Below are 21,890 nucleotides of genomic sequence, written 5' to 3' on the forward strand. Positions count from 1 at the left end.
GGGATAAGTGGCTTGGCAGCAGATGGCTGTTTGCAGGAAAGCAGCTACCTGCTCCGTTTCTGAAAGAGAAGTTGTTAAACTTGCTAGCAGTGAGTTATTACAGCAAGCTGCCTACCGTCTTCCACCCAAACTCACTCCCTGACGCTTCGGGGTGGTAGAATTGTTCAGAGGAGCCGGACTCAGCACGGTTTTAACACAGGGAAATCAGGAGAGTCCTGCCAAGCTTAGAGGTGGAATGTCCCCACTAGACGGTATCTTATTGCAAAGCAGAGGGCAATACGTCATGTGAAGCAGCATGTGTGTTTATGGCCCACGAGACCCACCTGGTGGCTGTCATTTCTGGGGGTTCAGATACCACACCAGGGCACAGTTGGCTCCCAGCGTGGGCTGAAGAGGTGGGCTTTTAGGGACGTAGTTCTTTAAAGGAGCTGTTAAGTCACAATCCTTTCTGCATCTGCCCCAAAAGATGCCCAGAGGGAAGTTCAGATTCTGATCTCAGTTGTCCCACTGTCAATCCAGAGTAACTCCCTTCAGTGGAGTTACTCCGCATTCACACCAGCGTAACAGAACCTGGCCTCATTTCCAAAGTCCCGTGAGAGTTACTGCTGAACGCAAACCTGAACTCTCCCGGGTGGGAACATCGTGAAGTAAAGAACTGGGCGGTGGGGGGTGGGGGCAGGAAGAGAGAATTAAAAAAAAAAAAATTAATTGAATCTGGGCTCACAAACTGCAATACACATTCGCTATACTGGTATGGAGATTGCCCACTGTCACTCTGGGGCAGAGTTAAGGTTGTTTGGAGCCCTGAGTGGCGCATTGCCATGCCTGTACAGCTTTGGGTTTCTTTGAAGTTTAACCTGCACTCTGAATGCTGGTTCTGGGACAATTCCATCAGCCCTGTATCACCCGTCTCCGCCCCAGCTCCAGCGCCTGTTTGTGCATGGGAATGTCAAGGCTTGGTTCTACCCTTGTGGAGGGAAGCCTGCATTCGTAGTCCTGGCTTGTCTTCCTCAGTCTGACAGAAACCAGGGGCTGGATGTTGAGCGCGACACTGGGACTCCAACCTACGTTCTATTCCTAGCTCGGACACTCATTTCCTTGTGACCTTGGGCAAGTGGCTGCCCCGCTCTGCATCCCAGCTTCCCTGTCGGTAAAATGGGGATAAGACTCCTCAGAGTTATCAGGAAGATTTAGGTTTATAAAGATCTTAGAGACTCGATTGACTGGGGAGCACTTTGATATCCGCAGCTGGGAAACATTCCACAAGTGCAAAGCATTGTCAACGCCCTCCGGAGCCTGGCGTTAGAGAGTGATCCCAAGCACACAGCTCCCCCTCTAGCTGCAGATGCTACCCTCACTCCCTGCTGCACGGGGCATCTCATCCACCTCCCAGAGCCCCTGAGCCAACTGTACTTGGAAAGCCTCCAAAATCAGCAAGCCAAGGAGGAAAGAATCCGCTTTACCCCATCTCTGTGCCCTCAGAGCCAGCACAAACACGGCGGCAGTTTGCTTAGGATCAAGCAGGAACGCAGAGAGCTCACAGGTTAGTTCAGCCTCTAAGTTCCTTTCAGAGCAAACGAAAGAAACCAACATGGATTTCTCGGTCTTTATAGAGTCAAATGAAAAGTGCAGGCCCAGAAAGCAGCCAAGTATTTGCTCTTCAAAGCCTCCTTCAAATCAGCTTCCCCAGGAGAAGAGATGTGTGATCCTTTCCTCAGCCAGCCAGGGACCTACAGATCACTGTGCAGAGACCCTGGTGGCCCATGTTTAAAATTGGTGACACTTCAGGGAAAACAAGTGCCCTCTAATCTAGAGGCTGGAGCAGGGGGATGGGGATACGTCAGCTGAGATGCCCGTGGGGTTCTGGATGCCAGCATGGCTGTAGCAGAAACAGAAACCAAACACTAATATACTGCCACCACCACTTAATGCCATCCAGGTGGAGCTCATGTTCACCGCTGCTGCCAACGGATGCATAAAACTGCACACCTGGAATACGGAGGCGGGGGGTGGGGGGGCCGAGAGCAGGGGGCTGGATGGATTAACTTGTGCTGGGAGGGTTAAAGCTAGCTCTGCATAGCTTGGGTCAGGGCGGACTAAGGGCGGCAAAGGTGCAGAAGAGGGAACAGGAGACAAGTATTTAAAGGCACGGACACCAAGGAAGCAGAGGAATTGTTTAGTGCAGAGAAAGGGGATCTGACTTGGAGAGAAAGGAAAGGGAATATCAAATCAGACTTCCCCGTAGACTCTGGACTAGTCTCTGAAGGCAAGCTGTGTTTGATCTCCTCCCACACAACGCTAGAGGGGACAGCTCACTAGCTCTAGGAGCTAAGGCTGCGCTGAGATGACGACTCTGGGGACTGAGGCTGCAATAGCCGGGGAGAAGGGCTGTATGGGACCCAGCGGGTTCCCCCCCATCTCTATCTTGCAGGGGAATCGACAAGGTGGCTGAGTAGCCAGGCCAAGTCCTGACTGGTGGCGCATGAAGGACAACAGGCTTCAGACAGAAATAATCGACCAGGAAGCGCACAGGGAGCAGCTGGGCCGGCTGGTTCGGTGCCTGACTCCAAAACATCCCGAGGACCCCTGGAGAGTACACAGTCCCTAGAGCAGGGGCGGGCAAACTACGGCCTGCGGGCCGGATCCAGCCCATCAGGGCTTTCAATCCGGCCCGTGGGATTGCCAGCCTTGTGGTGCAGCAGGGCTAAGGCAGGCTCCCTGCCTGCCCCTGCCCCACACCACTCCCAGAAGTGGCCGGCCCCACGTCCCTGCGGCCCCTGGGCAACGGGGATGCAGAGGGCTCTGTGTGCTGCTCTCGCCTGTAGGCACCGCTCCCCACCCGCAGGCACCACCCCCCCCCGCAGCTCCCATGGGCCGGGAACCTGGAACTGCGGCCAATGGGAGCTTCAGGGGTGGTACCCACAAGATGAGGGCAGCGCAGCGGAGCTCCCTGCCCCACCCCACCCCCAGGAGCCACTGTCGGACATGGGGGCCACTTCCAGGAGGGGCACGGGGCCAGGGCAGGCAGGGAGCCTGCCTTAGACCCGCTGCACACTGCTGCCACCCCAGAGATGCTCAAGGTAAGTGGCACTGGGCCAGAGCCCACCCCCCCGAACCCCTCCTGCACCGCCTGCCTTCAGCCCCCTTGCTGCACCCCAACCCCCTGCCCTGAGCCCCCGCCGCACTCCTCCTGCACCCCAGCCCCTTCCTGCACCCCACGCCCCCTCCCACACCCCAACCCCCTGCCCTACATTCATGGCCCCGCATACAATTTCCCCACCCAGATGTGGCCCTCAGGCCAAAGTTTGCCCCTCCCCCCCACCCTAAAGGATTAACCTCAGCGCAACCTTAGGTGTTAGCGCTACTAGAGCCTGCTCTGCTCCAGAAATACCAGCCTCCCCCATCCTCATTCTCCTTAACTCTCCATCCTCCTCAACTCTGCCCCCAGAAATTTTTTATAGATTCATAGATTATAGGACTGGAAGGGACCTCGAGAGGTCATCGAGTCCAGTCCCCTGCCCGCATGGCAGGACCAAATACTGTCTAGACCATCCCTGATAGACATTTATCTAACCTACTCTTAAATATCTCCAGAGACGGAGATTCCACAACCTCCCTAGGCAATTTGTTCCAGTGTTTAACCACCCTGACAGTTAGGAACTTTTTCCTAATGTCCAACCTAGACCTCCCTTGCTGCAGTTTAAACCCATTGTTTCTGGTTCTATCCTTAGAGGCTAAGGTGAACAAGTTCTCTCCCTCCTCCTTATGACACCCTTTTAGATACCTGAAAACTGCTATCATGTCCCCTCTCAGTCTTCTCTTTTCCAAACTAAACAAACCCAGTTCTTTCAGCCTTCCTTCATAGGTCATGTTCTCACGACCTTTAATCATTCTTGTTGCTCTTCTTTGGACCCTTTCCAATTTCTCCACATCTTTTTTAAAATGCGGCGCCCAGAACTGGACACAATACTCCAGCTGAGGCCTAACCAGAGCAGAGCAGAGCGGAAGAATGACTTCTCGTGTCTTGCTCACAACACACCTGTTAATGCATCCCAGAATCATGTTTGCTTTTTTTGCAACAGCATCACACTGTTGACTCATATTTAGCTTGTGGTCGACTATAACCCCTAGATCCCTTTCTGCCGTACTCCTTCCTAGACAGTCTCTTCCCATTCTGTATGTGTGAAACTGATTGTTCCTTCCTAAGTGGAGCACTTTGCATTTGTCTTTGTTAAACTTCATCCTGTTTAACTCAGACCATTTCTCCAATTTGTCCAGATCATTTTGAATTATGACCCTGTCCTCCAAAGTAGTTGCAATCCCTCCCAGTTTGGTATCATCCGCAAACTTAATAAGCGTACTTTCTATGCCAATATCTAAGTCGTTGATGAAGATATTGAACAGAGCCGGTCCCAAAACAGACCCCTGCGGATACCTAACCCTCCCCCCCATTCTCGTCAACTCTGCCCCCAGAGGGATACCAGACTCCCTGTTCTGTTCGTCCTTCTTAACTCTGCCCCAGGGCAATGCCAGCCGCGCCCCCACGCCCCCCACACCATCCTTTGCTCCTTCAAGCAGGCCCGGCTGTGCCCGTTGTATTATTTCAGGTTCTGGGTCTTGCTCCTGGGGCTGGCAGAAGGCTGCAGAGTATGGCTGTGGACTGGAAGGACTCTGGCAAAGCCATTGTACTAATCCACGCCCCCATTCTCCCATCTGCCTTTCATCCTCTGCATGCTGGGCGCGATCAGAAGCCCGCACGTGCCTCAGAGCACTGGGTTGAAAGCTGGTTTCACACGCACACGTCTCTGATACTGGGACGCGCTTCACCTCTGTGCTTGTCAAGCGCTGCAATCTCGTGGTGTGGACAGGCAGGCTCACCACCTCCCTCCGCCTCTAATGAGAGGTGTGTAATGGATAGCCAGCAGGCTTCGCATTCCATTTGCCTACGCAAGCATCTGGAGCGGCTCTCTGGGCAGGCCGTGGTTTGCTGGAAAGGCGGCCTGAGCCAACCAAACCACTGGACGCTTTATCCATGCGGGGAGGCTCGGCTCGGCTCCAGGGGCTGCCACCAGCCGCGTGTCGCTCAGACCTGCGCCAGCTGTGCCGACGAGCTGTCTACACTACAGCCCCTTCACACCGCCCTGGCAGTGGCACGGGCCTTCCCATGGGCGTCAATGTGATTTGTGTCTACTTCACATGGGGCCTTGGCGCAATGAGAATCTGGCCGCTGGTGCAGACACCAGACCTGGCACGTGTGTGAGTAGGAGCCCAAGTGCCCGAGCTGCCGGGTTCTCCCTAGGCCAGCAGTAATGCCAGGCATTGCCAGGGGAGGCTGGGGTTTGCTTCAGTTTGACCTTCACTCTGGATTTCCTAATAGTGCCTTTGATCGCCACAAAATTTCCCTGCCTGGGTTTCCTGACACTCTCCAGCCTAGCCACCTGGGCCCTGCCCTAGGTTCGTAACAGGTTTTGACTGTATGCCACCCCAGGGACCCCATGACATTGAAAAGCCAAGCAGGGTCCACCTGGCCCAAGCAAGCCCGTTTCCCTCCACTCCCCAGCTCCCTCCTTCGCTGCTGGTCGCCAGGGCCCATTAAGGGCCTTAGCAGCGTGGCAGGAACCATGGATCCTGGCCAGACTTTACGTGGACCATCTCACAGCTCGGCAGAGCTCCAGTAAGCTTTTCCAAGGCACAGACCCACGCCCCTGCTCCCTAAAAGTCATCGGCATCTTCCTGTCTTCATTTGCTTCTCCTAGCTTCTCCTTTCCCTTTCTGCTCTTCACACACTGATCCCATTGACCGTTCCAACACCTCCCCCCACTCACCCCCTGCTCCACAGCTCCCAGGCCCTTCAGTGGAAGGACAAGACCCAGACGCTTGTACCGCTGGAAGCAGAGTCACCCGCCAGCTCTCTACTCTGAGACTGGGGGCGGCACGATGGACACCTCAGTGCATCACCACCAAGAGGCACAAGCAGGTGGGAGTGAACCCCCCAAAACAGCAGAGGGGACACGCCCACACTGATTTCAGGGGGACATTTCCGACTGATGGGGTTTAACTGGGCCCCAGGCTTCACCACAGACTGCCTGCTTCCAGTAACTCGACCACAGTGCCTCAGTTTCCCCATTCAGTAGGTGCTATCCCCAGTTGCACACCTACCAGGTGGCCTCTTGTAATGTTTGCCAAGTGCTCTGGGATCCCGGGGCGAAGCAGCAATACGAACCAGGAGGCTCGCGGAGCCGCCCGGGGCTGGGGGAGCTGCTTGGGCTGGCCTGCCATCAGCCAGAGAAGGGAGGGCAGCCGGGGAATGAGCTTGCAGAGCCGCAGCTCGCCCTGCCCGTTCTGCTGCCGACAGAACAGACGACGCACCAGGCAAAAGGAACCACTTGCCTGCATTTCTCTCACCAAGATAACCCCAACCTAATTACATGAGCACAGAATGTGTTGGAAGTCCTTCGAATCGGCTCAGATGTCATATTCTTTAAATGCAATTACGGCTCCTGCAGACAGGCTGGGGCAGGAAGCTCTCACGCTTTCTGCTGTGTACGCGGCCCCAGGGAACGAAGCTCGGCCCTTTGAACTCCCCTCAGCCTGACCACCTTTTCAAGCTTGATACATGCAATGGGCCGGAAGATTCAAACAATCTCCCAGGCATTTTTAAAATGTTATCTTCTTTAATCTGCCTGTTGGGAGCTCCAGAATTAACATGGAGAATCCAAATGCACTACACCGTACCCACTGACTCACAGCACGCCTGGCACGCTGCCAGCACTACAGAGCCCTTTGCAGCACCAGACATTCACTCTGCAATGCAAGGCGCTGGGGGCTTGCAGCACTCGCAGCCTTAGAGAGGCAGCTAAAGAACGGAGAGGCGAGGCGGGGGGCTCAGAGGCCAAGGGAGGATTCCAGATGAATGGGGCGTGAGCAGCACGCCCGGCGTGGGCAAGTTACACAGCTGGGGAGCAGGGGCAGAGCTTGGAAAAGCAGGAGGGTAACCGAGAACTCAACGTGGAGCCAGACAGATCAGCGGAGGCGATGGGGGAGGGGGCTACAGGGGACTCACTATCCCCAGCCCTGAGAGCTGCGGTCAGCAATCCGGGGAAGGGGCAGAGCAGGGGGTGGACAGGGACTGCAGGGTGGGGAGCTCAGCGAGGAAGCCCCTCCCCCTATTTGCTGCCCGAGGAGGTGGGTATGGCGGGGGGGCAGGGGGGGAGAGAGAGTGATGAAGCTGGGGGGGGGGAGGAGCGACGCCTGGCTGCAGCAGTGAGTTTACAGTGGAAGTGGATGTGCTGAAACCGGCTCTGAGCCCACGCAGCCTGCCCCGTCCCAGGGGGCTCTGCTGTGACTCTTCCCAGGCCCGGGGATAGTCACCACGGCAGAATGGAGAACACCCAAGCATGGTCTATGCCCAGTGCCCGCACCTCAGCTCACCTCCCTCCCCTCCCGCCCCAGCTGTTCCCCCCCGCTTTCCCCCCACCCTGTCCTTAGCACTCACACCCCAGCCCCGCACTCCCACACCCCACAGCCTGGCGTGTTCTCCCAGAGGCCTTCACCCAGCAGCTCTCCTGGCCACTCACCGTGCCTCTGCGGCCAGCAGCTCGTCATAGTGCGAGGATCGCTGGTCGTCATCCTGCCGGTAGCGGATGACTGTGGCAAGGCCCTTGCTCACTAGGGCCTCAGCGATGTTTCTGCAACACAAAGACACTGGGGACTCAGGCTGGGGGAAGGGAGGGAGGGTCAGTCCTGGCAACCCGCCCCACGCACACCCCCCTGCACTGGGCATGGCTACGCCCTCTCTGTCACCTATGTAACATGCAACATCACACATGGGAGCAGCAGCAGCTCAGCCGCGAGGCAGGGCTCCAACGCTCCCAGAGGCGCCCGGCAGCGCAGAGCTGCAGCATCCCTTGGTCCCTGGTACCCAGCAGAAGCCCAGGCAGGGGTAGGACGGAAGGAGCCCCACTGGAGAGCAGCTCTCCGCCCCACAGCTCTGGTGCAGGGGCCTCCTAGGAGCTATGGAGCTGCACAACTGGGCGCTGGGTGGGAGTGAGGGGGAAAGCGAGCGGCTAAGGGCAGAGCACTCTGGGGGTTAAGCCAACACCAGGCCCTGTTCCCAGTTCACTCAGGGGAGCTGCATTGGGACCCGGAAACAGCAGCCTGCCAAAGGCTCCCATCACTCTCGTACATTCAGAACCGTGCACGGTTTTCTCCGCTGGGAAGGAAAGGTCAGGCGCGAAGCTCCTCAGTGCGGGGAGTGGCTGCGGTTTGAAGCCCGTATGCCAATCAGGGGCCCAGCCCTGGCGGAGCGCGGTCAATTGGCTGCCATGGCATTATGCTGCTTTAAACAAATTCATGAATTGCACTTGGCCGAGCGCATCAGTAATTCTCCAATTACACACGCAGGGCAGGCACCGGTAATTCACAACTTACAAACCTGGACTCATCCCTTGAAGCGGCTCCGCGCTCTGTGCCGTGGGGAGGGGGCTCAGGCCAGGCTGGTGCCGAAAGCTGAGATTAGGTCTCGCCTCGGAGACGGGGGGGAAAATCAGAGGATTCGTAAGTGAGGAAATCAGCAGCAGCGGGAGGCAGCTGCAGAGGTAGCACTCGAAATGCCAGGCAACCAGGAATAAGCACCTCAGCTCCTTTCCCAGGCACGCTCCGGGGAGGCGAACAGAAGGCCGTTTGCTCCCAGCAGCCCACACACCCTGGCTTTCCGAGCCAAGCCAGGTGCTGCATTTAGCCACCTCCACTCCCCGCATTCCTCCCACACACGTGGATGACAAAGCACTCTTTGCAAGCACAGGTGCCCCCTGCCCCAACCCACAGCCCTGAAGGACTTGGGGTGACTGAACCCCTTTTAAGGGTATGTACGTGACAATTTGCCCCCTGGCAGTTAAGGAGAATAATTTTATTTCAAGGGGACAGAGGCACATGGTTAAATTATCTGCCCAGCATGTGCATCCTGCTTCACAAGGCAACACGGGTCCGCAGAGGCTCTTCCCGACACGTCAGACCTGCTGCCCGGAGAGGCTGGTGCAACGGGCTGAGGCCTCCTCACCACTCTCTCGGCTAGCCTCCCAGCCCACGCACGCACGCAGCCCAGCCACAGCCTGGATGTGGCACAAGGAACCCCGCTCTGGCCACCCGTGGAACGCAGAACACGCTGCCTTCCCTCTCTGGAGTCAGCTCGTCCACAGCGCAGAAAACCTGATGAGGTGGGGTAGGGTGGGGGGGGGACAGGGCTCCACCCAGCATGCAGCCGAAGTGTTCAGAGCATCCAGGAGCCCTGCCGACCGATGCCAGTAACACCTCCTCCAACAGCACAACCTGCCGCCGTAAGCCAGTGCATGAACCATTTCTCAGCGCAACCTGCCTCTCCCAGCACTGCCCAGATCGCCCTCCCGCTGCCCAGCAACTGACAACACTCCAGCCCAGAACAGAGCGCACCAGCAGCCCTGCGGGATGCACGCCTCCTGGCCACGGCAAAAGGCAGGGCCCTTCCATTGCATTCACGCCACCCTGCTTGGCTCTCAGGCATGGCAGGGCCCAGGACAGGGCCGACATGCTGCAGCTGTCTCTCATGCTCCACCCAGCGAGCTGTGATGGGCGTCAGCATCCAGATCCCCGCCCTGGGGGCTCACCCTTCAGCTTCTGTACGAGGCCGTAAGGGGAGCAAGCTTTCATCAGCCATGCAGCAACATACAGACGTCTCCCAGCTCCACCCCACCTTCCTGGCTTTCCAACAGCCCGGATGCGATCAGCCTGGACCCTGGACAGAGCAGCAGCTGAAGCTGAGGGGAAAACCTCCCTGCCCTTCACTGAGGACATCTGCCCTCAGAGCACCAAGACAATCTGTAGCTTGTGTCTGGGTGGACTCCCACTGCCATGGCCCCGAACCCGCCCCCTTCCCATCTCCACCTGGCAGGGCTGCACTGGCGCAGCCTGAGGGCTCCCAGCAGATTGCACCGTGATCCTCAGCTGAGGTCCTAAAGGCTGATACTAGGTGCACCAGCCTCCCTGGAGCCCGAGGCCGGCCCAGGCTGCTCTGGGAGCAGAGCTGGGCTCGTTTGCCAACAGCTGAGTTTTGCTAGGATTAGCAGTTAGCAGCTTGGTTCTATGTGGCTTACTCCAGGCCTGTTAGTGCAACCGCTCGGCAGCCAGGGAGGCCGGGGTTCACTCCCCAGTGATTTTCTCCGTTTCAGCAGAAAGCATCCCAGACGCTTGCTTCTGAAGGGTGTTTGCAGATCGTTGTACAAAGCGAGGAGGGTGGGCGCGCGAGAATGCTGAGTCTCCATTCCGGCTCTTAGCCAGTCAGCCAGCACATGCTGGTCGAATGCTGCTTGCTGAAGTTTGACACATTTCACATCTCTAAAGAAACGTCTGCGGCTTCTCGGCTCGTTGAGGTTCGTATTGTGCGTTTGTGCTGATGTTAAAAGCCGGAGCTTTGCAGCAGGGAAGGGGGTGGCACCAGAACAGCTGGCGCAAAGTGCCTTATGGAGAAGCTCTCGTCACGTTAGCCTAGATTTCGGATTCAATATTATAGACGCTGCTGGGAGAGGAGCCCAGGCAGTGATTGGCACCTGACCTCCAGGAGGGCGGACTAGCATCCCATCTCCTCAGCTGGAGTTGAAAAACTAAGCATGAAATTAGCAACTGTAATGGCAACAAAGCTCCCAGCTCTGAACAGGGCTCACGGGAGCCAGGCACCCAGCCCTCTGCACCCCACATGGAACAGGATGCGGCGCGGGAAAGGTGCAGGAGAGGGAGCGGAGCCGGTATTCACCTCCAGGCCCGCTTCTGTGCGGGAATAAAAGCGCCTCGCATGGGAAGATGCTCCCAGTTTCACTTCACACCACCCGTGGCCTGGCACTAGGGCTATGCACCCTCCCTCGGGACAGGGGAAGCGAGACACCTCAACCAGCAGGTTTCCAAGAACACCAAAAAGACAGGGCTCCAGTACTGAAGAGCCCGTACCAGGCCCTGGCGTACTGCGAGAGGTGCCCCAATGCAACGCCCATTCGAGACGGAGTTCGCAGGAATCCAGCTCTGCAAAGCCAATAGCTCAGGGAGTGGGGGACAGCAGGTCAGAGGAGATGGGGGCTAGAGGAGATGGGGGCTAGAGCCCAGCTCTCCCGGGGGAGATCTCTGACCCAGGCTGACTAATGGAGTTGCTGGCATTGGGCAGGTGTCCCGTGAACTCTTGGCAGGTCTCAGTCCCCAGCCGACAGGTATCCCCATTGCCCCCTCGTTACCAACCTCAGCAGAGGGGCCTTGCAGCCGGAGCTCCCCCCTCCCCCCTTCTCCTGGCGGGCAGGGCTGAGGGGACAGGAGCCTGACCCTCGGCTGCTCAGGCGGTGCCTGTTCCGGGGACGGAAAGAGTTTCAGTCCCTGGGGCTTGTAAACCTGGCCCCATCCCCATCCCCATCCCGGTGTCCACACAAACACGCTCACACCCTGCTCAGCGCTGGCCAAGGCAGGCTGGGGGGAGCTCACCGGCTCCACAGCAGCTTTCTTCCTCTGGGGGCGGGGGGGGGGGGGGGGGGAGAAAGAGGCCAGATGCAGCCCCAGGCGAACACTTCTGTGCACAGGCATCATCTTTACTGACACGCACAGGCCGAACAGGAGGCCCAGAGCGCTTCCTGGCAATCCCAGAATCAGAGAATCTCAGGGTTGGAAGGGACCTCAGGAGGTCATCTAGTCCAACCCCCTGCTCAAAGCAGGACCAATTCCCAACTAAATCATCCCAGCCAGGGCTTTGTCAAGCCGGGCCTTAAAAACCTCCAAGGAAGGAGACTCCACCACCTCCCTAGGGAATCCATTCCAGTGCTTCACCACCCTCCTAGTGAAATAGTGTTTCCTAATATCCAACCTAAACCTCCCCACTGCAACTTGAGACCATTGCTCCTTGTTCTGTCATCTGCTACCACTGAGAACTGCCTAGATCCAGCCTCTTTGGAACCCCCTTTCAGGTAGTTGAAAGCAGCTATCAAATCCGCCCTCATTCTTCTCTTCTGCAGACTAAACAATCCCAGTTCCCTCAGCCTCTCCTCATAAGTCATGTGCTCCAGCCCCTTAATCATTTTTGTTGCCCTCCGCTGGACTCTCTCCAATTTGTCCACATCCTTCTTGTAGTGTGGGGCCCAAAACTGGACACAGTACTCCAGATGAGGCCTCACCAATGCCGAATAGAGGGGAACGATCACATCCCTCGATCTGCTGGCAATGCCCCTACTTATACAGCCCAAAATACAGCGAAACCTGCACAGCCATGGGCATGGCGTTAGCTGGGTTCCTCTCTTCCATGTGCCGGGCAGCCCAAACCCCTGCTCCAGCCCTGACACGCTCAGAGCCATCGGGCTCTGGAAGCGACTGGCACAGGGGGACGGGGCAGAGCTGATCTGAGACTCCATCCTCCCCTGCACATTTGGGAAGCGGAGACACGGTCTTCAGCAAACTGAGAGGCCATTTGCCATTCTACGCTCTCCAATTTTACATTGCTCCAGCGCTTCCCCCAGCTCCTGCAAGAGCTTCAGCTACCTGTGCTAACCACAGAGGTGTGGGAGCTGAAATGCAGCCACCTCCAGGGTGGACAGCAGTGCTCCAGGTGAGGGGATGCCAGGAAGAAAAAAAAATCTCCATTTCAGAATTGCCTGCTGGGATCTGGGTCTGTGGCACAGCTGCAGCCCTGGAGTACAGGGAAGGCTGGCAAAGGGAGGGCACTGCTGACGGGTGCAGCTCCACGCCACTCACCCGCCTGACGCGTTTTCAGCCGGAGCAGAGAAATCTCAGCCTCCTTCCAGAAGCTGGAGTACGTAACCAAGGTGATACCGCACCATGGAGGCGCCACTCCAGGGGCACCAGAGCTGACCTGACTGATACCACTGGAAGAAAGTCTTCCGGCGACAATGCACGCAATGGGCGCACGCCTATATTGGACTAGACATGAGCAAGCACCCGAAGAAGAGGATAGTTGTTGAACCCCATGCTCACCATCCCCATTCGCTCCCTCAGAAAAAGCTACTGCCATGCACAGCAGGAGGGAGGGAGCCAGCAGGTGGAACCCAGGAGTCCTGGTCTCCTGCACTATTCCCAGCCCCATCACTGACTCAGGGTGACTTGCCCAGGGTCCCTCATGGCAGCTTCACCGGCCTACAAGGGAAAGCACTGAAATCCTCCGAGGGACAAGCCCGAGAGCCAGCGCCAGGAGCCCGCCCCCTGTTCCTGTGTGCACCCAGCACCCAAGCTTCCACAATTGGCCAGAGGGGCCCAACACACAGCAAAGACACCTCAGCTCCTGAGACAGATCTGCCTCTGGCAAGGAGCCGTACCCTGGGCCATCACTTCCAGCCCACTGACCTGGGTGGGGAGCCACAGCCTCTCCTTGGACAGTCCTACTCCAAAGGAATCAGAGCCCCCCAGCCACTGATAATCAGCTCACAACAAAGGGCTGATGCAGCCGGACAACTCAGCCTGCTGGAGCACAGGGGAGAGGGCTAGAGCCACCATGCCTAGCATCGGCACCTCCTGTGAGCGCTGCTCTAAGAGCAGCCATGGAGAAAATCAGCATGAAAGTCCTGGCAAGGACATACTGACAGTGGTGTTCACTGGGCCTCACAAGGAGTGCTCCAATCCCAGCCACTTCCCACCCCCATGCGCACAGAGTGGGGGACCCACGCACTCCAGCTCAGGGTGCGGTTGGCCGGGGGGCCCCTCAGCAGAGGGTGAGCAAGGGACCATGGGCTGAGAATTTGCAGTGGGGAAGAGCAGCACCACAGGAACACGACAGATGAGCGCTGGAAGGGCCCATCACTGTGCTGGCTTCATAGCCAGGCCACCCGCTAAGGGGGGCAGGTTACCCCATCACTGCTACTGCAGAGAGGAGAGAACCCTGAGGCCAGGACTCCACCACAGGCTGCCGGAGTGACCTTGGGCCAGCCACACCGCTGCTCTGGGGCTCAGTTCTCCCCATAGTACGTGGGTGACTCCTGCCCGGCCACCCCAGGGAGCTGGCAGGATACGGACATGAGGAGATTGTGATAATACGGTAACGGCCAGGCAAGTACGGTACCTCAGACAGCGAGAGGCGGTTCTGGCACATCCCCAACCCTTCTGGTACTACCACAGGTGGAGGTGGGATACCAGGCGGCATCTGCCCCCGTCCTGCAGCTCCTGTGCCCTGGGGCTTGCTGCCATTGCGTGGCGTTAGTGGGGACAGGGCAGGCGCCCAGCCCCCCCAAAGGGACGGGGGGAAATCGTGCATGTGTCAGTTGAACACTTAACCCAACTGTGTTGTTCGGGAACGCTCAGGCAGCAGGAGCAAGAGATCCTGGGGGTGGGAGTGGGGACTGAAGACGAGTAAAGTGCCGAGGAAAACCCAAATCAGCTCTCGCTCCCCGCTCCCTAAACAGACCATTTCATCCTGCCCCCAGCATTTCTGAAGCACTGTAATCTTGTTGCCACTTCTAGCTGATGGCTTCATTTATTCAGCGATATCACGGTTATGGCTTTTCTAAGACAAGTAAAGTAGCTGGCATTTTCTCCCATTGTGCAGGCTCCCTCGGGGAGCAGCGCGGAATCACAACGGAACGGGCACCGCCACCTGGGCTCCCGCAGCACACCGACTCCTCTGCAGGGGAGGCAGGGCCAGGAACAGCCAGGCTGATGGGAAGACCCCAGCCAGCACAGCGCAGCTTGGCTCCAGCCCAATTTATGTTTTAATCCAGTTTCACAGAGTTTAAGGCTAAAGGACCATCTCATCTGGCCTGATTTAAATCTCAACCGCCTACCCTTGTATTGAGACCAAAGCATTTCAGATCGTGGGAGAGCAAACGGTGAGCCACAGGGAGAGAACAGGTGAGACCACGGTGCCAACAATGCTTGATGGCACAAAGCCATTAGGTTAGCCCTGCCCAGGTGACCCATGCCCCACGCTGCAGAGGAAGGCGAAAACTCCTAAGGTCCCTGCCAGCCTGACCTGAGGAGAAACCCCTGCCTGACCCAAGATCTGGGGGTCGGTTAGACCCTGAGCACAAAAGCAAGACCCACAAGCCAGGTAGCTAAGCCAGAAGACGCTCTGCATCACATCACAGCACCGGCCTACCCTGTCCGTGTCCCATATCTCCAGCCAATCTCTGATGCTTCAGAGGATGGCGGGGAAAAAACCCAAAATACACCTGTCGCGGAGTATCGGGGGACTCTGGGCCCTGCATCCCCGGCTTCCTGCGATTCACCATGACTCTCAGCCAGCCAGTAAAGCAGAAGGTTTATTTGGATGACAGGAATACAGTCCAAGATAGGTCTTGCAGGCACAGACAACAGGGCCCCCCTCAGTTAGGTCCATCTGGGGGTCCCAGGCATCCCAGCCCCCCTTGGGAGGTCAGAGCAATCCCTGCCTCCCAGCCATCTCTCCAGCCCGCTTCCCGCACTCTGCCTTCAGCGACCCCTCCCACAGCCTTTGTTCAGTTTCCCCGGCCAAGGAGTCACCTGGCCTCCAACCCCTTCCTGGGCTCCCATGCTACACGCCCAGGTATTCGCCCTCGGGCAGACTCAGACTCCCATCCCCCAATGCAGACTATCCAGCCACACTCCCCTGTCAGCATTCACACACCACAGTAAGAACAGGCCCAGTTCGCCACATCTCCCCCCTTCGAGACTGAACTGAGCAGGGTCACTTTAGCCAGTGACCCGGGGAAGTTCGAACCTACCCCCGTTCCCATGGATGCCCCCGCATCCCTCCCATTCCTTGGTGAGAATTACACCAGGCCCCTCCAGTTTCATGCCCCCCCTTAGGTCGGGGGTGCTTGATGGCACTCGCAGTTCGCATGTGGGAAGGTTTATGCGGCCTGTGCCCTTTTCCCACCCCAATACCCCTGGGGTTCCAACTGGGTTGTGGTCTTCTCCCAGCGCTCCAGTCTGGAGGTCTGTGCTTTGGGCTCTCTTGGTTTAGAGCCGCTCTTTTAACCTTGGCCACCCTCCGGAAAGGATCCTTTATGCTGGGCAAGGGTCCTAAAGCTGTTTTCCCCTTGTCCCAGGCCTTCCTCCCCCTCTGACAGGGGTCACAGGATCCGCAGTACTGTCGGACAGTAACAAAGACCCCAGGCCAGTAAAAGCTCCGTAGCAGCCTCTGCTGGGTACGCCAGGTTCCCTGGTGCCCTGAGAGGGGAATGTCATGGGCCCGGCACAGCAGCTGGCGGCGATACTTCTGGGGTACCACCAGCTGCCTCCTGATCCCCCCTGACTCCATTTTCCCTGGGGGAGCCCATTCTCGGTACAGGAACCCCTTCTCCCACAGGAACCTTTTCCGGCCACCTCGTCCCATGGTCTGTACCGCATTGAGGTCGGCCAGGTCCCTTATCTTCCGCAAGGAGGGATCTCTTTGTAACTCGGCCTGGAACTCAGCAGCTGGGACAGGGATGGCCACCTGCTCTCTCTCGCCCGCTGGGTCTGAAGCTGCAGCCTCCCTGAGCCGTGTCCCTGGGCGTTCCCTCCCCACCAGGTTAGGGTCCTGCGCCTCAGGCAAGGCACCCCCCCCAAGGCCAGGGCGCAGTGCCCCTCGCCGGCTCTGACTGCGGGTCACAACCAGTGCCTTTTGGGGGTTGCTTGGCCAGTTCTCCAGGTCCCCCCCATCAATACCTCAGTGGGCAAATACGGGTGTACCCCCACATCCTTGGGGCCCTCCTTGGCCCCCCACTTCAGGTGTACCCTTGCCACGGGCACTTTGACTGGTGTTCCGCCCACCCCCGTCAGGGTCAGGTAGGTGTTGGGCACCACCTGATCTGGGGCCACCACCTCGGGCCGGGCCAGCGTCACCTCTGCGCCCGTATCCCAGTATCCATTGACCTTCCTCCCATCCACCTCCAGGGGAACAAGGTACTCTCTCCGGAGGGACAGCCCCGCGCCTACCATATAAACCAAAAACCCTGAGTCTGGAGCATCCAGCCCCCTAGAGGAGCTGGCCTGGAGCTCTCCTCCCTCCTTAGCAGGTGGTACTCTGCCAGCCCCCCTTCCCTGGGAATGCTGCCTTTCGCCGGGCTGGGTCTCTACCCAGTCAACCCTCTGTGGGTTCGGTCTGCTCAGTCTGTCCCTGAGCCTAGGGCACTGGGCCCGTATGTGGCCCTTTTGGCCACAGTGGTAGCAGCCCATGTCCCATGGGTCCCCTTGAGTAGGTCGGATGGTCCTGATGCCAGCAGCTCCCCTCTGATGGGTTTTTTCTGTGTTTTCCCACGGGGAGGTCCCATGGTGACTCTCTCTCTGCGTTGTGGTGGGACTGTTCCTTTGGGACTCCTCCCTTTTATCTCCTGACCGGCTCTTTACAAACTCATCGGCCAGCCGGCCTGCCTGTCGCAGGTTCTCTGGCTTTCTGTCCACCAACCACAGCCTCAGGTCGGATGGGCACCGCTCATACAGTTGCTCCAGTACCAGCAGTTTGACCAGGTCCTCCTTCGTCTGGGCCCCATCAGCCCACTTGCTGGCGTATCCTTCCATGCGGACGGCTAGTTGCAGATATGAGATCTCAGGGGGTTTATCCTGACTCCGGAACCTTTCCCGGTACATCTCAGGAGTCAGCCCAAACTCACGTAGCAGGGCCTTTTTGAATAGTTCGTAGTCCCCTTTCTCTGCCTCTTCCAGTTGGCGGTACAATGCCACGGCTTTGGGGTCCAGTAAGGGGGTAAGGACCCGGAGTCTGTCCGCGGGATCAACCCGGTGCAGCTCGCAGGCCGTCTCAAAGGCCTCCAGGAAGTCATCCATGTCCTCCCCCTCCTTGCGTGGGGCCAGGATGCACTTATCAAAGCTCCGTGCAGTCCTGGGTTCCCCCTCACTCACCGCAGCCGGGGGTTCGCTGCCCTTCAATCTCGCCAGTTCCAGTTCATGCTGACGCTGTCTCTCATTCTCCTGTCTCTGCCTCTCTTCATGCTGACGCTGTCTCTCATTCTCCTGCCGTTCATGCTGTCTCTGTTGTTCACGATCCTCCAGCTCTCTCAGTTTTAGCTCTTTCTCCCATTCCAGCCAATTCTGCTCCACGGATGCCGAACGTCGCCGGGAGGATCCTCTGCTGGCCGGCGAGCTTCGCCGGGAGGGTCCCTTGCTGGCCGGGGGGGTCACGGCGTCTTCGGTATTTGCTGGGCTCCTCCCCACCCTTCCCCTAGGCATAGGAAGGAGGGGTCTCGGGAAGCCCTCAGCAGCCGGCTGACCACTCCCAGCTGGGACAGACACTGGTGCCTGCGCTGCATTTGCCAGGCTGCTTCCCTGAGACACAGGGATCAGTTCATTCGCGCGATCTTCCGCCTCCAGCCGGGCAATGAGCTGTTCTTTGGTGAGCCTCCCAATGCACAGCCCCCTCTGCTTGCACAGCTCCACCAGGTCGCTCTTAAGCCGCTTGGCATACATCTTCCTGCTGGCCACTCACCGGCCTGTGTGCTCACAGCTCCCCACAGTTCCCAGGGGGCCCCCTAGTGTGCCAGCCCTTCTCGAGGTCACCACCTCTCTGCCAGGGTCGAGCTGCAGACTCCTCCGCCCCTGGGACCACCCGCTGCGATCCCCCCGGGGGACCCTGTTACTGCAAAAGTCCTTCTCGCTGGTCACACACTCCCAGGGGTAATAACCGTCTCTCTCTCACTCTTCAGCACGCCTGGTCCCCGTCAATCCCCCTTCGTTTTACTGCTCCCCAGTCACTTACTGCAGGAAGCTCCGTCCACGGGGTGCAGTAGATCCCACCTCTGCCACCAGTTGTCGCGGAGTATCGGGGGACTCTGGGCCCTGCATCCCCGGCTTCCTGCGATTCACCATGACTCTCAGCCAGCCAGTAAAGCAGAAGGTTTATTTGGATGACAGGAATACAGTCCAAGACAGGTCTTGCAGGCACAGACAACAGGGCCCCCCTCAGTTAGGTCCATCTGGGGGTCCCAGGCATCTCAGCCCCCCCTTGGGAGGTCAGAGCAATCCCTGCCTCCCAGCCATCTCTCCAGCCTGCTTCCCGCACTCTGCCTTCAGCGACCCCTCCCACAGCCTTTGTTCAGTTTCCCCGGCCAAGGAGTCACCTGGCCTCCAACCCCTTCCTGGGCTCCCATGCTACACGCCCAGGTATTCGCCCTCGGGCAGACTCCCATCCCCCAATGCAGACTATCCAGCCACACTCCCCTGTCAGCATTCACACACCACAGTAAGAACAGGCCCAGTTCGTCACAACCCCTCACCAATTATACATGACAGGGGGAGCGATTCCTTCCTGACCATTGCAGGCAGCGAGCCAGCTGAAGCCCTGAAGTATGATTATGATCATTAACTTAAAGCATTATCTTGAGCATGCTGAGGGCAATCCCGGTCTCCACACACCCCAGGGAAGGAAGGGGATGAACAGGGGGATTCACAGACTGCCAGGCCAGGAAGGCCCACCACGACCATCCAGGCCAATGCCGGATTAAAGCAGAGCTTTTAGAAACGTACCTAGCCTCTTCTTGAAGACTCCAGGCGACAGTGAGCACACCACCGCCCCAGTGAACTGTTCCACTCAGCCTTGCTGCGAGGAAACGGCACCTTCTTTCAAGGCTGAATGTGTCTAACCTCGAGTCCCAGCCACTGGATATTCTTCTGCCCCCCTTAGCAAGGCTGTCAGATCTCCTTTCCATGGGCAAGTGCCTACACGCTGACCAAGTCACCTCCCACGCCAGTGAAGGCCCCCATCGGTCCCAGCAATGGAACCCGTCGTCGCAGAATGGACAGTGCTGTCCGGGTCCGTTTAACACACAGGCTCTGCCAGCCCTGGCGGGAGGCGCTCAGCTCCCCTGGCTCTCCCAGCCCTCCTTCTTTCTGCCAAGGTGCCCACAAAGGGGACCAGCCAGAGCCAGCTGCAGTGAGGCACTTGGGATGTTGGCACCTCTCCTCTAGGACACTGAGTTAGGGCTGCAAATGCCCATCAGACAGGGACAACCTTCTGCTGTTACTGACCAGGTCTGGGCTCGAACCAGTGCCCAGCTCTGAACCTCGCTGCTCAACACAGAACCATGGGGCTAGAAGGGACCGCAAGGGTCATCTAGTCAACCCCCTGCCAAGATGCAGGATGTGTGTCTAACCCATCCAGGACAGATGGCTCCAGTCTCCTTTGAAAAACCTCCAGGGAAGGAGCTTCCCAGACCTCCCGAGGCGTCTGTTCCATTGTCCTGCTGCTCTGACAGTTAGGAAGTTTTCCCTGAGATTTAATCTCAATCTGCTCTGCTGTAGTTTGAGCCCATCGCCCCTTGTCCTGCCCTCTGTGGCAAGAGAACAACTTTTCTCCATCTTTTTATGGCAGCCTTCCAAGTATCTGAAGACCGCTGTCACCTCCCCCCTTCATCTCCCCTTTTCCAAACTAAACACACCCCGTTCCTTCAGCCTTTGCGCCTATGACTGGCGTTCCATCCCTTTGAGCCTCATTGTCACTTGCCTCTGGGTCCGTTCCCATTTCTCTACATCCTTTCTAGACATGGGTGACCCAAACTGGACACCGTACTCCAGCTGAGGCCTCCCCAGCGCCGAGTAGAGCGGTACTAGCACCTCCCGCGACTTGTTTGCTACGGCTCTGTTAATGCAGCCTGACATTTTGCAGCAGCATCGCATTGCTGACGGCTGAGGTTGTGATCCACACAACTCCCAGATCCATCTCAGCAGTGCTGCTGCCAGGCCTGTTCTCCCCCAGTCCGTATTTGTGCATTTCCTTCCTTAAGCGTGGCACTTTACATGGGTCTCGGTTGAATTTCATTTGGTCGTCTGAAGTCCAGTTCTCCAATTTATCAAGATCCCTCTGAATTTTAGCTCTAGCCTCCAAAGTGTTTGCAACACCCGCAGTTTTGTCTCATCTGCAAACTTGATCGGTCTGCTCGCTAGTCCTACATCCAGGTCGTTGATAAAGATGTTAAACAGCACCGGCCCCAGAACAGATCCCTGGGGAACCCCACCTGAGACCTCCCTCCAATCCGACATCGGTCCATTAATAGTGACTCTTAGTGGTTGTTTAACCAATTATGTATCCACGTAACAGGAGTTCCGCCAAGCCCACGTTTCTCCAGCTTTCTTACGAGAACATTGTGGGACTGTCAAAAAAGTCTTGCTGAAGCCCTGCCCCGGGCCCAAACCACAGGACCCTTCATCGGGGCTCCCTTCTCCCTGCAGAGCTTAAGGAAATGCTAAAAGGGCATGGGCTGGCCACAGCTCACCTTCTCCGGGACAAAGCGTCTGTGTGCAATAGCCATTGTTCTGTCTCCTGCAAGGCACCATGCACACCACCACCACTCTGGAGCCGAGAGCTACAGCGAGGACTGGACCTAGCCCCCCAATCCTGCACAGCGCCATGTGGGGTTTGAGTCCCACTGCCGGCGCCCACCCCCATCCCATACCCCGCTCCTGGAACTGCGGGCCAGCTTAAATTGGAGGGTTTGAGAAATCAGTTCCTGGTGCTGAGAGCAAGCTGGGCTGGAAGAGAGTCATAAACCCGGCCGTTGAACAAGGAAATCAGCATGGTGTGCGAGTCTCTCCTTCAGTGCTTGGGTGAATTCGGTGCCCACAGAGTTTAGGGCTCGTAGCTCTGGGTCTAGGATCACGCAGGGTGTACTCAGATGCCATGCAGCATTGTCATTCCATCCGCAGAGCTAACAAGCAGTGCCTCTGCTATTCCAGGTCGGAAATCCCGTCCACACAGCTTTGCTGGTGCCCCCCAGGCCTGCCTGGCAGCCCCCTGCTAGCCTAGCCCTGGGCTCCCCACACCCAGCTCTGCCAGTGCCCCTCAGTCCTGACCCGCAGCCCCCTGCTAGCCTAGCCCTGGGCTCCCCACACCCAGCTCTGCCAGTGCCCCTCAGTCCTGCCCGCAGCCCCCTGCTAGCCCAGCCCTGGGCTCCCCACACCCAGCTCTGCCAGTGCCC

At 57.9% G+C, this 21,890-nt stretch overlaps 1 protein-coding gene across 1 annotated transcript in view; it reads right to left on the bottom strand.

Moving 5' to 3' along the window:
* The window catches only part of SND1 (staphylococcal nuclease and tudor domain containing 1), a 483,811-nt gene that overhangs the window by 237,054 nt on the left and 224,867 nt on the right, over positions 1–21,890 (bottom strand). The window contains exon 13 of the mRNA XM_054040282.1: positions 7,578–7,688. Coding sequence (XP_053896257.1) covers positions 7,578–7,688 — 111 coding nt within the window. The remainder of the gene's footprint in view (positions 1–7,577; positions 7,689–21,890) is intronic.

The sequence above is a fragment of the Malaclemys terrapin genome, chromosome 1 (genome assembly GCF_027887155.1).
Source record: "Malaclemys terrapin pileata isolate rMalTer1 chromosome 1, rMalTer1.hap1, whole genome shotgun sequence".
NCBI classification, from domain to species: domain Eukaryota; kingdom Metazoa; phylum Chordata; order Testudines; family Emydidae; genus Malaclemys; species Malaclemys terrapin.